At 40.7% G+C, this 12,289-nt stretch overlaps 1 protein-coding gene across 2 annotated transcripts in view; it reads left to right on the forward strand.

The window, feature by feature from the left end:
* Window positions 1-11,301: 11,301 nt before the first annotated feature.
* The window catches only part of PDCD6IP (programmed cell death 6 interacting protein), a 66,399-nt gene continuing 65,411 nt past the window's right edge, over window positions 11,302-12,289 (forward strand). Inside the window, exon 1 of one of the 2 annotated variants that reach the window (XM_058554730.1) lies at window positions 11,302-11,598. In XM_058554730.1, the coding sequence (XP_058410713.1) occupies window positions 11,390-11,598 (209 nt within the window). In that variant the 5' untranslated portion in view covers window positions 11,302-11,389. The remainder of the gene's footprint in view (window positions 11,599-12,289) is intronic. The other variant, XM_058554737.1, reaches the window with a different exon arrangement.

A 12,289-nucleotide genomic window follows, 5' to 3' on the forward strand; every position in this document is an offset into this window, starting at 1 on the left:
GAATGGGTATGGAAAATATATCACAAAAGAATGATTTTCCTAATAAACAAAGAGCACTTATATGTCGATAAGGAAAGAGACGAGTAATTGGACAGAAAAAAGGCAAAAGGATAAAAATAAGCAGCTAACAGAAAAAAGAAATATAAATAATACTTAAAAAGTTTTGATTTCATTCATAATTAAATTATTTATTAAACATGAAGATTAAAAGCATAGTGAGATGCTATTTTTCATCTAACAGGGTAATAAATATTAAAAAAGAGGATAAAATTTAGTGTTAGTGAGGGTGTGAAGAAACTCTCACAAACTGCTAGTGGAAATAAACATTAGTGCAAAATTTTGGAAGGTAATTTAGTAACATGTATCCAAATTTAACATGCACATACTCTGTAATCCAGTAATTCCACTGTTAAGCGTTTAGTAGTGCTTTCCAATTATTTTTTGTTTATATATTATTTAATTTATGATACATTCATTTGTAAGTAAGAGAAAAATGCAACTCAAACAGGTTCAGACAACAATGGGAATTTACTGGGCTATGGACCTAGATCCCAGAAACGGGAGGGGGGGCATCAGCTCTGGTATTATTCAGCATTTCAGTGATATCATCGTAGACCCAGTTTCCTTCTAGCTCTCCTCTCTGACTTCTGGTATGTCAGTTTTATCCAAAGGCTAATTCCTCATCAAGGTCACAAGATGGTTGCCAATCGCGCCTAAGGTATAGTTGACATATGCATTTTTTATGGCTGCAAGGCACCTTTGAAAATCGTTCCTACAGCGAGTTCTCCATCTTATGAGTCTTTACTTCACCAGTGTGGAATCCAGAAATTCTGTTTCCCAGCCTTTGCAGCTCTGCCTATACCCTTTCCAGACATTCACATGGAATCTGGTGACACGAAGATGCAAGAACCATGCAGAAACCCTTCTGGGAAGGGTGGCAGTATTATCTCTAGAGGCTGCAGTTGCAGAGGCTCAGGCAGAAGCCCCCAGGGCCCAGCACCCTTTGCCAGCGGGGTATTTGTGCTCAGTGGGCTGGCAGTGGTGTTTTCTCTGCAGCAGTTCTGCAATAGGATATATTCTGCTGTATGGCCCTGAAGCCTGATTCTCTGGCCTTCCCAGAGACTCTGAACACCCTAATATCCTTTTAATAAATTTAAAATTTAAAATTTATTATTTTATTAAATTTTATTATTATTACTAATTTTAACTTAATTTTATTAAATTATTTAAATTAAATTATACTATTTTATTTTGTATAAAATTTTATTATTAAATTTAAAAAAATTTAATAAACTATCCACAGTTCATTTCTATTGTGCGCAAGTAAGAACTCTGACAGAGAGATGTTTCTTCATCACATCTAGGGAAAGTAAGGTTGCATTCAGAAATTCTCTCAAAAGAGCAAAGAAGATTTCTTCTCTGGGACCTCTGGCAAACCTCTTTTATATCTCAATAGTCAGAATTGGGTCATTTTTTTTTTCCTGAACTACTAAGGCTTGAGGATGGGATTACATTAATGATCTAAAGCCTGACCTACATCCTTATCTCTAAAGGCTTAAGACAAAGGACAAAGAGGGAGAGGTGAGGATACCCAGGTGAAGATGAAGATAGAGAAGGATGAATAGGCGAAGGTATATGGGAGGGAGGAGGACCTCAACTACCAGTCAGAGCAACTTATCTTAAACCCCTTTGTTGTACTCCCAAACTTGCTCTTCACGTGTGTATTCCTCTTTGGTGCTCTCATCTCTGCATGAACCACTGATCATGTTGCTGCTGGTCACCACCTGGAACCTCTGGACACGGTCACCAGGATAGGGTGTAGGTTCCTCACCATGTGGTCAGCAGAGTTGAGAATGTGGGGCCAGTCACATTCTTTGCTGTCTTGTTCCTTCATTCTCCCTTTAGTGACAAATGAGGCAATTAAAAAAATGACAATGACTTTCTCCTTAGTTTAATGAAAAAGTCCTCAAGAAATTCAACCCTTGTTGTTGTACTCCAGTTTCTAATTTTTCTCCCCTACTCTTAGGCACCAATCTCTCTGCAACAATGCTTCCTTCTCACCTCTCAAAGCAAGCCTTCATTCATTCTTTGGAACAACCCACCCCTTCCAAATGGATTAGACTATATCTCCAGCAGTACATTCCTCAAAATTTTAAGCCTGTTTTGAACATTACACTTCTCAAGAGTGAATCTCACCCTCAGTACCTTAGACATTTTGGACTAGATAAGTTTTTGTTGTGGGAGACTGTCTCGTGTACTGTACGTAGTATTCTTGGTCTCTACCCACCAGATGCCAGTAGCATTCCATCCCCTCCCCAAGTTGTGACAACCAAAAATGTCTCCAGACATTGCTAATTGTCCTCCAGGGGGCAGAATTACCTGTGGTTGAGAACAGTTAGGCTAGACGAGTATCCTGGGGGAGGGTGTGGTGGGTAAGGGCAGTGGAGTCCTCTCATAGTCCAAGTTATGGTGAGGAACTTTGACTATCCAGGTCCCACAAAAAGTACAAGGTAGGTGAAGGAACTCACTTCTGTGACTTGTAGACGAGTCTCTTTGTTCTCCTAAAGGTGCTGCAGGTGACTGTTGAATCACCATCTCCCAAAGACAAATATTAATTTTCATAGCGTACAGCCTAACCACAAAGTGGATGATATATACTTTCTCATCTGCCCCATAATTTGCAAAGCCATATCTCTCATAAGGAGGTTAGTATTACACACTATTATTTAGAAGAGACTTAATCCACCTACCTTGATTCCAAGTGTACCTTCTTTGGATCATCCCTGAGCAATATTCCTTTCAATTCCCTTAGCTACTCATAGATTTGGCCAAAAGATTTGAAATTATTACTTGGAAATTTAATCTTGTAGTTTGTTTTTTTAGTGATGGTGGTTGCTGTGTTATTTGGTACATAGTTTTGGGCTACCTGATATGCAGTTATTCAAAATTTTTTTAATTGCAACCGTTAGTTACATTTTTTTTTCTGGATAATTTTATCCTTTAGCATTATGAAGTGTCCTTAAACACGTGTAAGTCTTTTTGGCTTGAACTGTCTGATATCAACATAACAACCTCTGCATTCTTCTTATTTCCATTTGCCTTGTATATCTTTGTCTATTCCTTTCTATTTGTCCTTTCTGAATCATTTTGTTTTAGGTGTATTGTTTGTATGTACCATAATGTTAGTGTATCAGTTAGCTTTTGCTGCATAACCAACCATACCAAAACTTCGTGGCTTAAAGCGCGAGTCATTTATTTAGCTCATGATCTGTGGGTTGGCTGAGCATTTGTGGTCTAGGCTGGCTCAGCTGATCCAATGGGCTTGTTCACACGTGTGATGTCAGCTGAGGGGCTGGCTGGTAGCTGGATGATCTAAGGTAGCCACATTCACATATTTGACAATCAGCAGATTTTTGCCTATGGCTAGGGGAATGGCTGGGCCATGTGTCTTTCATTATCCAGCAGGCTACACTGAACACACAGAGGTCACAGGGTTTCAAGTGCAGCAAGAGGGGACAAGTCCTGATAACTGAAGTGTCTGCTTGCACCACAATTGCTAATGCCCCATTGGCCAAAGCAATTCACATCAACAACCCAGACTTAAGGGGTGGAGAAACAGATCCATCTCTTGCTGAAAGGATCTGCAATATCACATTGCAAAGTCATAGATGAAGGGAGGGAAAGAATTTGTGGCTAATTTTGTAATCTATCATATTTGGGTTTTCTTTTGTGAATCAATCTAAAAGTCTTTTCTTTCAATGGTCAATTTCTACCCAATTATATTTATTAGACGATTGTTATGTTTGATCTCAATATTGTCATATCATTCTGTGCTATATTTATGGAGCATATTGTTATTTTTACTGTTTTTCTCCATGTGGTCTATTTGCTCTTTTTAATTTTCTTTTGGTGTTTAGGAAAGTTTATATTTTTGTTTTAATGGTTATCTTTATACTAATGCCTTTTTCTTATTTGGTCCCCCTTTTGCTTACTTCCTTCTGCTATTTGATATGTCAGCTTTAAATGACATTTGCTGATATCATTTAAATAATATCTTTTGACTCCCATGTATCCAATTCACCAATCAAGTTACTCATTCTACTTTTCCTTTCTGATGTTTGCAATGTACTGTGAAATGGATCCAAAAAGTAAGACAGATTAATGGGTGGATGGATAGTGGGGTGATTAGATAGGTAGATATGTGATAAAGATAGATATATGTGATAGTAAAATGTTAATGTTAGAATCTAGATGGTGGTTATGTAGGTATTGACTGTAAACTTCTATGCTGTGTTTGAAATTTTAAAAATTAAAATGTTTGGGGAAAAAGAACATGGGAGCCAGCCTGAAGGTGCTCCCATTGCCAAATCTTGGACAAAACAGAGCATCCATATAAATAATGACAGTAATGAATTATAATATACTGAATAAAATAAAAATCTATGAGCCTATGCTGATATAAATATATAAACAAATGAATAAATAAATAAATGGGAGAGAAAGGAAAACTCTTCCTTATAGAATAATGCCAACTAATCAATATAGGAGGAATGATAGATAAGAAAATTACCATTTTGCAACCATGATAACAATAACAGATTCAGCCAAGAATCATCAAAGGATGCAAAAACTACTAGAAAAAAGTTTAATGAGGAACAATATATTTATATAGTGTCAAAGTATATTCCCACAAATTACTTGTTAATTACAAAGAGAAAATAGTAATTTTTCAGGAAGAAACCTGGTAGACACCTAAAAATATTAGTGTTTATTGTGACTGTAAATTTTGTTAATAGCATACCAAGATATGTACTATGATTTTATTTCCTTACTTGCTCAGTCTTTTATTTTAGTGTTACTTTCTTTTCTTCTTCCTTATAATTATTCTTATCTTCTTCTGAAAGCTCCATCACATCAAGTATTCTGTCTAATCCCTCCAATCTTTCCTTTTTCCTCTAAGGGACCTTCCTTCTGGAGCCCTTCATCCTCCTGCTTTGATCTGGGCTGGCTACTCTTTAGGCTTGCTGCACAGCTGCCATTTTAGGACTATTTAACTTCTCTCCCAGACCTCCTCCTACGAATTATCTCCTGAACTACGCTCTATGAGGGTGGATGCAGGACCTCTGTAAATATATACAATAGATTGATAGATTGGTTACAGAATTCTCTTGTTTTAAATTTTGCTTGGCACACAGTGGAAGATCCAGAGATATTTGCTGAACAACTTAGTATGGTCATTCAAATGTTATTGATACTTTCCTTTGTACCAGGAAGCTTACAGGATTTGCTTTTTAATATATAGTCATAAATATTAAATAAATAAAGATAAATGAAATTAAATGTATTCTGTGTATACGCACAATTTTCTTACAAGGAAACTCAAGTGTGTTTAATACGAAGAGACACTAATAACCATTTACTTACTGTTCCCAGAATTTGAAACAGAGAACTAATGTATGCCCGAAGGAGCAGACTAAAGAAACTTTTTTTTTTTTTGTGAGGAAGATCAGCCCTGAGCTAACATTCATGCTAATCCTCCTCTTTTTTTTGCTGAGGAAGACCGGCTCTGAGCTAACATCTATTGCCAATCCTCCTCCTTTTTTTCCCCAAAGCCCCGGGAGATAGCTGTACGTCATAGTCGCACATCCTTCTAGTTGCTGTATGTGGGACGCCGCCTCAGCATGGCCGGAGAAGCGGTGCGTTGGTGAATGCCCAGGATTCCAACCCGGGCTGCCAGTAGCGGAGCACGTGCACTTAACCACTAAGCCACAGGGCTGGCCCCGGAACATTCTTATGTACCACTAAAAGCAAATTAACAGCAAAAGTCAGGGTGAGAAGGTGAGGAGAGTGAGGTGAGAGTGAAGCAAGAGTTCCTCTTTCCACTTGAAACACTTAAACAAATATTGGATTTTAATGAAAACAGGAGTCTTGAAACATGCACTCAATGTTGAGATACTCAGGAGACAATTTTCAGCTCTCGGCAGAAATATTTATTTCTACTCTATAAAGCAACTTTTTCAAAATAATGCTTATATTTATTCTCAGAAGTTATCTTACCCAAGTAAAATACTCTCATTTAAGAGAGACAAAGGGCAAAGGGCAATAGTTATTCAAACAGCTGTGAATAGTATTAGCGAACTAGCAACTGATGGAAATATGAGCAGCAGTACATGGGATGAGAATGGGCTTACAGGGGCCAGCTCGGTGGCATAGTGGTTAAGTTCATGCGCTCCGCTTCTGGCGGCCATTCGGGGTTCGCAGGTTTGGATCCAGGGTGCAGACTTATGCAGCGCTTATCAAGCCATGCTGTGGCAGGCATCCCACATAAAGTAGAGGAAGATGGGCATGGATGCTAGCCCAGGGCCCATCTTCCTCAGCAAAAAAGAGGATTGGCAAAGGTGTTAGCTCAGGGCTAATCCTCCTCACCAAAAAAAAAAAAAAAAAAAAGAATGGGCTTACGTAGGGAGTAATTCTAAATAAAAGGCTGAATAGTTCCCCTATTTCTCTTTAAAATTTTCATGGTTTGTGGACAAGATTTACACACCCATATGTGAAAAATGGGCAATTTTCTCTTCTTGCTTTCATTTTTTATTTCTTCAAAAGTTAAATATGCAAATAGATTAGGGAGACAAATGGTTCTCTATTACATGTTGCAAAAAACCCACTGCCCCTGCCCCACACCATTCTCCTCTTTCCACTCCTTACACAGGATGTGTCACCCCAGATGACATGGAGTACCATCCTTCATTTCCTCAAATCTATTTGAGTTTTCTACTCCATACCTTTTTCTCCCTAGCTCCTCCTCTGGCCCCTACCCGACACTCTAGGTTTACTCTGAGTGTGGAGTAAGGAAGTGAGGACATCTCATTTACCCTTTGCCCTTCACTTTCTCTCTCTTAGATGACTCTTCTCAGCACCCAAAGGGCTTTCTCTTTCTTGCATTGCAGGAACTTTCCTTACATCAAATCCTTATCCCATACACTCTCTCATTCATTGTAAAAACTCTTTATTGCAGTCTTCTGGGCTTGGTTTGACAAGCCTATTTTCTCAACAAATCTTGGCTCCTCCAAAAATCACAAGTGCTTACTTTCAGGCTATTGTCTCAAAATAGACTCTAATAAAATCTATTTTGAAACTCAAAGCTGTTTTCAGTAGGGTTCTGTCATTCCAAAGAGGCAATTATTTCCATTGGTTCAATCAGTGGGGGTAATGATGGGTCCATCAGAACTAGGGATTATTAGGGAGGAAAATCTATTGACTTAATATCCTCCACAATATTACATCTGAGAATATACTCTAAGAACGTATTTTATGGAGTTTCATTACACAGATGGAAAAATCAATGTTTCCATAAGCAAGGTTGGAAGCAGTGAAACTCATCCTTGGACTGCATCACTAGTGTTCCTTAATATCCACTTCTTCCTTCCCTTGTGGCATACCAAAGACCACCCCTCCCATTCCCAATGCAGTTTGATGGGGCCAAGTGAGAGGTTCTAGTCAGTGAAATGTGAGTGGAAGTGAGAGGGCTGAGGCAGTGAAAAGCTGCTGTGTGATGCTGTAGATTCCCTCTTCTTCTTTGAAAGTGGAGTCTCATGTTGAGATGGCTGAGCTACAAGATCAAAGTAGTCTGGATTACTGAGACATTGCTTGGAGGACAGCTACCTTGGAGAGTTGCCTGTCCCATATTAGACTTTGTGTGAGCAAGGAACAAATGTTTATTATGTTAAGACACTGAAACTTTGAAATTGTTTATTATCAGAGCACGAGCTAGCCTATTCTAATACACCGTCCTTCTTTGGCAACTGGCTTATTGCCTAATTAATGATTACAGTAGAAATCTAATTTTTTTTCACAAGCAGTGAAACTCATTTGAAAATATTTACTGAGTGCTCACTGTGCCAAGTGCTGGAGATATAACAGTATACAAAACAAACACAATTTTTGCCCTTATGGACCTTATATTCTAGTGGGGAAGTCAGATAAAAATTAAATCAACAAACAAAACACTTGCTAGTTAGGATAAGTGTTATGAAGGAAATAAACAATGGCTGAGTTAGACATTAACAAGGTGGGAATCTACTTTAGATGGTATGATGGAGAGGAGACATTTCAACTGAGATATGAAGAAAAGGGGAAAGTATTCTAGGTCATATGAAGAAAGAAAGATCTCAGCGAGTTTGAGAAACTGAAATAAGACCAATGTGACTGGGCAGTAATGAATAAGGAACAAGTGGCAAAATATGAAGTTGAGACATGCAGAGAGAGATACTGCTATAGTAAGGAGTTTGGATTTTATTCTAAGTTCCACCAGATGGGATCACTTTAATCTTCCCTTGATCAATGCCACACAGTTACTCACATCTATGTTCATTTCCTATTTCCTTCCATCTGCCTCAACAAATGACATATCCTTCATCTTTCTGAGAGTTAATCCCTCCCCTTGTACCTTTCCTCCTCAGTTATCCTTTCCCCTCCTCTTTTCATGTACTTTGCTCTTTTGGTTATCCTTAGCTCTTCTGAATCTTCATTTTCTTCCCAGGAGGTTAGTCTTGTCAACCAACCTGTAAGATACTCTATTACCTTCTATCTAAAAAACACTTAATCTGATCCTATATTTCCTGATAGCTTCTGACATATTTCTATTTGTGTTCCTTTGTAGTCCCAGTGGCTTAAAAATAATGTGTATGCTGCCTGTTGATTCCCAAACAAGACCTCTTCTTGGAGATCTAATCTCATATACCCAATTGTCAATTTAATGACTCCACTTGAATGCTTGGGTATAAACACTCTCCATCCCCTGCCCCCATCAGTGGATTATCCATCAGTTTTCCTTATATCAGTAAATGATTCCAGTTACCATTCAGATGTTTAGGCCCCCAAACTGGGAGCCATCTTGATCACTTCCTTTTCCTTACTTTCCTTTCCTGTTATCAGTAAATTCAATTTTTAACTCAGAAATACATCAACTTGACTCACTCCTGCTAATATTAGCTTTCCTGATCTCTTGCCTGGATTTCTGAAATGGTTTCATGATTTGCCTCCCTGCTTCCATCTTGTCTTTCCCTAACGCCATTTCCTACACAGCAGCCAGAGTAACTATTTTATTTATTTTAACTTAGAATATTTTAATTAAAATAAATTTTAAAAACTGGTAAAATAAACTTTTATAACAAAATTAGCATATACGCTGTAAAAACATACAAAAAAGACACGCAAAAATAAAAAAATAAAAATATACATTTCTACTTCTAAAGATTACAACTGCTAACACTAAGGGTGTAATCCTTCCAGATCTTTTTTGTAGTACATGAATACACATATGTGCATTTTGTAACCAAAATGAGATATCACAACATACATACTGTTCTGTGACTTGCTCTTTTCAGTTAATAATCTCCACCTTTCCATGGCAATACTTTTTCATCTTATACTCAGTCCATCTATATTCAAATTTCTTCAGTTCTCCTGAAAATGCATTTTATAGGTGGTCTGTTCAAACCAGGATTCAGTGCAGGCTCTTAAGTCCTTTAAATGTCTTTTCACAGAGCAGTGGCTTTTTTCATAACAATAAAGTGTTGACCAGAGGGGGTCAGTTATCCTGCAGAATGTTCCACCTTCTGGATGTTTGGTTACTTCCTATGGTATCATTTAGTTGTTCCTCTATCCCCTGGATTTCTTATATGTTGTGTGTTAAATGAAAAGGTTTGATAGATTCAAGTTAAACATTCTTGCCTGGAATATCTCATAGATGATATTGTATACTTCATACCACATCCCATCAAGAGACACAATATCAGATTGATGCACAGGGTGGCCTTTTTAAAATGTAAATTGTATCATGTCACTATTGTTTAAACGCTATTTATAGCTTCCTTTGCATTTATTCTACAATACAAATTCTTTAACTTGGCCTACAAGGTTTTGAATGATTTGATGCCTGCCTGCTTACTCTTCCAACTTTGTCTCATTCTAGTCTCTACTTTTTCTTTTTTTTTTTTTTTTTGTGAGGAAGATCAGCCCTGAGCTAACATCTACGCTAATCCTCCTCTTTTTGCTGAGGAAGACTGGCTCTGAGCTAACATCTATTGCCTATCCTCCTCCTTTTTTACTCCCCAAAGCCCCAGTAGATAGTTGTATGTCATAGTTGCACAACCTTCTAGTTACTATATGTGGGACGCCTCCTCAGCATGGCCGGAAAAGCGGTGCGTGGGCTCGGATCCGAACCCAGCCACCAGCAGCGGGGGCGCACGCACTTAACCGCTAAGCCACGGGGCGGCCCCTCTACTTTTTCTGTATTTCATTCCATTCTCTACTTTTTTTTAAAAATAATTTTATTTATTTTTTTTTCCCCCCAAAGCCCCAGCAGATAGCTGTATGTCATAGCTGCACATCCTTCTAGTTGCTGTATGTGGGATGCGGCCTCAGCATGGCCAGAGAAGCGGTCCGTCAGTGCGTGCCCGGGATCCGAACCCAGGCCGCCAGCAGGGGAGTGCGCGCACTTAACCGCTAAGCCACGGGGCCGGCCCGCATTCTCTACTTTTTAAGAGTAGAGAAAACTCTTTTTAAGTTTTTGCCACACGGTTTGCTTCAACTCCCTGAATATGGGAAGTACTTGCCTCCTAGGACCTTTGCACTCACTGCTCCTCGGTCTGGGAGGCTCTCCCTTGCCACTACTTCTTTGCCACTCTTCTCCTCCAATGTCAAGCATCTTCTCAAACTGCAGGTTATTTTAAGTTCACCTTCTCAGAGAAGCCTTCTTTAATTATCTTGTTGAAACTAGGTTCTTCCAATGGACCCTAATATGCTATATCCCAAGCACCATGTTTCTTGTACTATGATACTTGTTTGTGCACCTTAGTATCTGTGTCCTTACCTGACTGTAAACTTCACAATGGCAGGGACCTTGCCTACCAGGCTCACCGTGCACTCAGTACTTGTACACAGCGCGTTGAATGAACTACCATGGGTCACAATAACCCTTAGGCTGCTAGGTCTTAGGTCGCCGCAAACTCTCGAAGGTGGCAATACCAGAAGTCCTTCACTGAGAAGTTGTTTGAGTGGAGTGTTACTTTTACGTGAAAGCGCTCTGTCTACCCGCCGCGGCAGTAAAGACGAAGAGAACACCACATGCACAGACAACTAGGACCTTATCACGCAGCCCAGGCGGAGCTGGGCCCAGGTGAGAGGCGCAGCCGCCCCAACTCCCTCACGTGACCGCGGGCTGCGCCTGCGCAGGAGCTCCCGGAAGTGGCCGGACCCGAAGCGCAGGCCCAGCGCTCGTCCGTCAGCCCGTCGGTCCGCCCGTCCGCCAGCTCGCTAGCCCGCGCGCCTCGGTCCTCGTCGCTGTGCCGCGGTCTGTGTGGCCCGAACGGCTGCCGAGGTGCTCGCCATGGCGACGTTCATCTCGGTACAGCTGAAAAAGACCTCGGAGGTGGACCTGGCCAAGCCGCTGGTGAAGTTCATCCAGCAGACGTACCCGAGTGGCGGGGAGGAGCAGGCCCAGTACTGCCGCGCGGCGGAGGAGCTCAGCAAGCTGCGCCGCGCCGCTCTCGGCCGCCCGCTGGACAAGCACGAGGGCGCGCTCGAGACGCTCCTGAGGTGGGCCTGGGGCCGGGCGCGGGAGGTTGTCTGCAGTGCAGCCTGCCGGCCTCCTTCCCTCCTCCGCCTTTACTTCCTCTCTCTCTCCCACCCACGGCCCAGGCCCGGCCGCCCCGCCCTGGCTTGGCCGGGTGCGTAGGTGTGGTCTGCATTCCTTCTTAGTGAGCAGAGCGGCCCGCAGGCCGCTGCTCACCCTGCCCGCTTGTGCTGCTGGTCAGCCGGGGCTTGGTCGGTCGGATGCCTGGGAGGAACGGTCTGCCACGTACCGCTCTGTCTTGCCACATTTACCTAGAACTAGTTTTTTTTTTCACTTTTTGGGGGTCTCTAACTGAGACTCTCGTTTCCCTCCGTTTTTGCATCACTGCAAAACTTTTTGGCCGGATTTGGATTTCATAATAGTAGTTGCTTGAGGGAAGTGGGAGAATTGAGACACTGAAACACATGTCTATTACTTATTACATTGTCCACTTGAAATTAGGCGTCTTTCTAAGTTCATCATAATCAAATGACAGATGGAGAATTCCAAAGGTTAGGAACTACAATTGTTTGAAATCAAACTTGAGTGACATAATGGGTTCAAGATAGGTTGCGTAAAATCAGTTTGTTCACAAGCAGGTATGCGCATAATGGAGTAAATTTGTTGTCTTAGCAAATGCTTAGTGAGCTCATGCTGTATTTAATGAGAGTTCCT

This window comes from Diceros bicornis, chromosome 2 (assembly GCF_020826845.1).
Source record: "Diceros bicornis minor isolate mBicDic1 chromosome 2, mDicBic1.mat.cur, whole genome shotgun sequence".
NCBI lineage: Eukaryota > Metazoa > Chordata > Mammalia > Perissodactyla > Rhinocerotidae > Diceros > Diceros bicornis.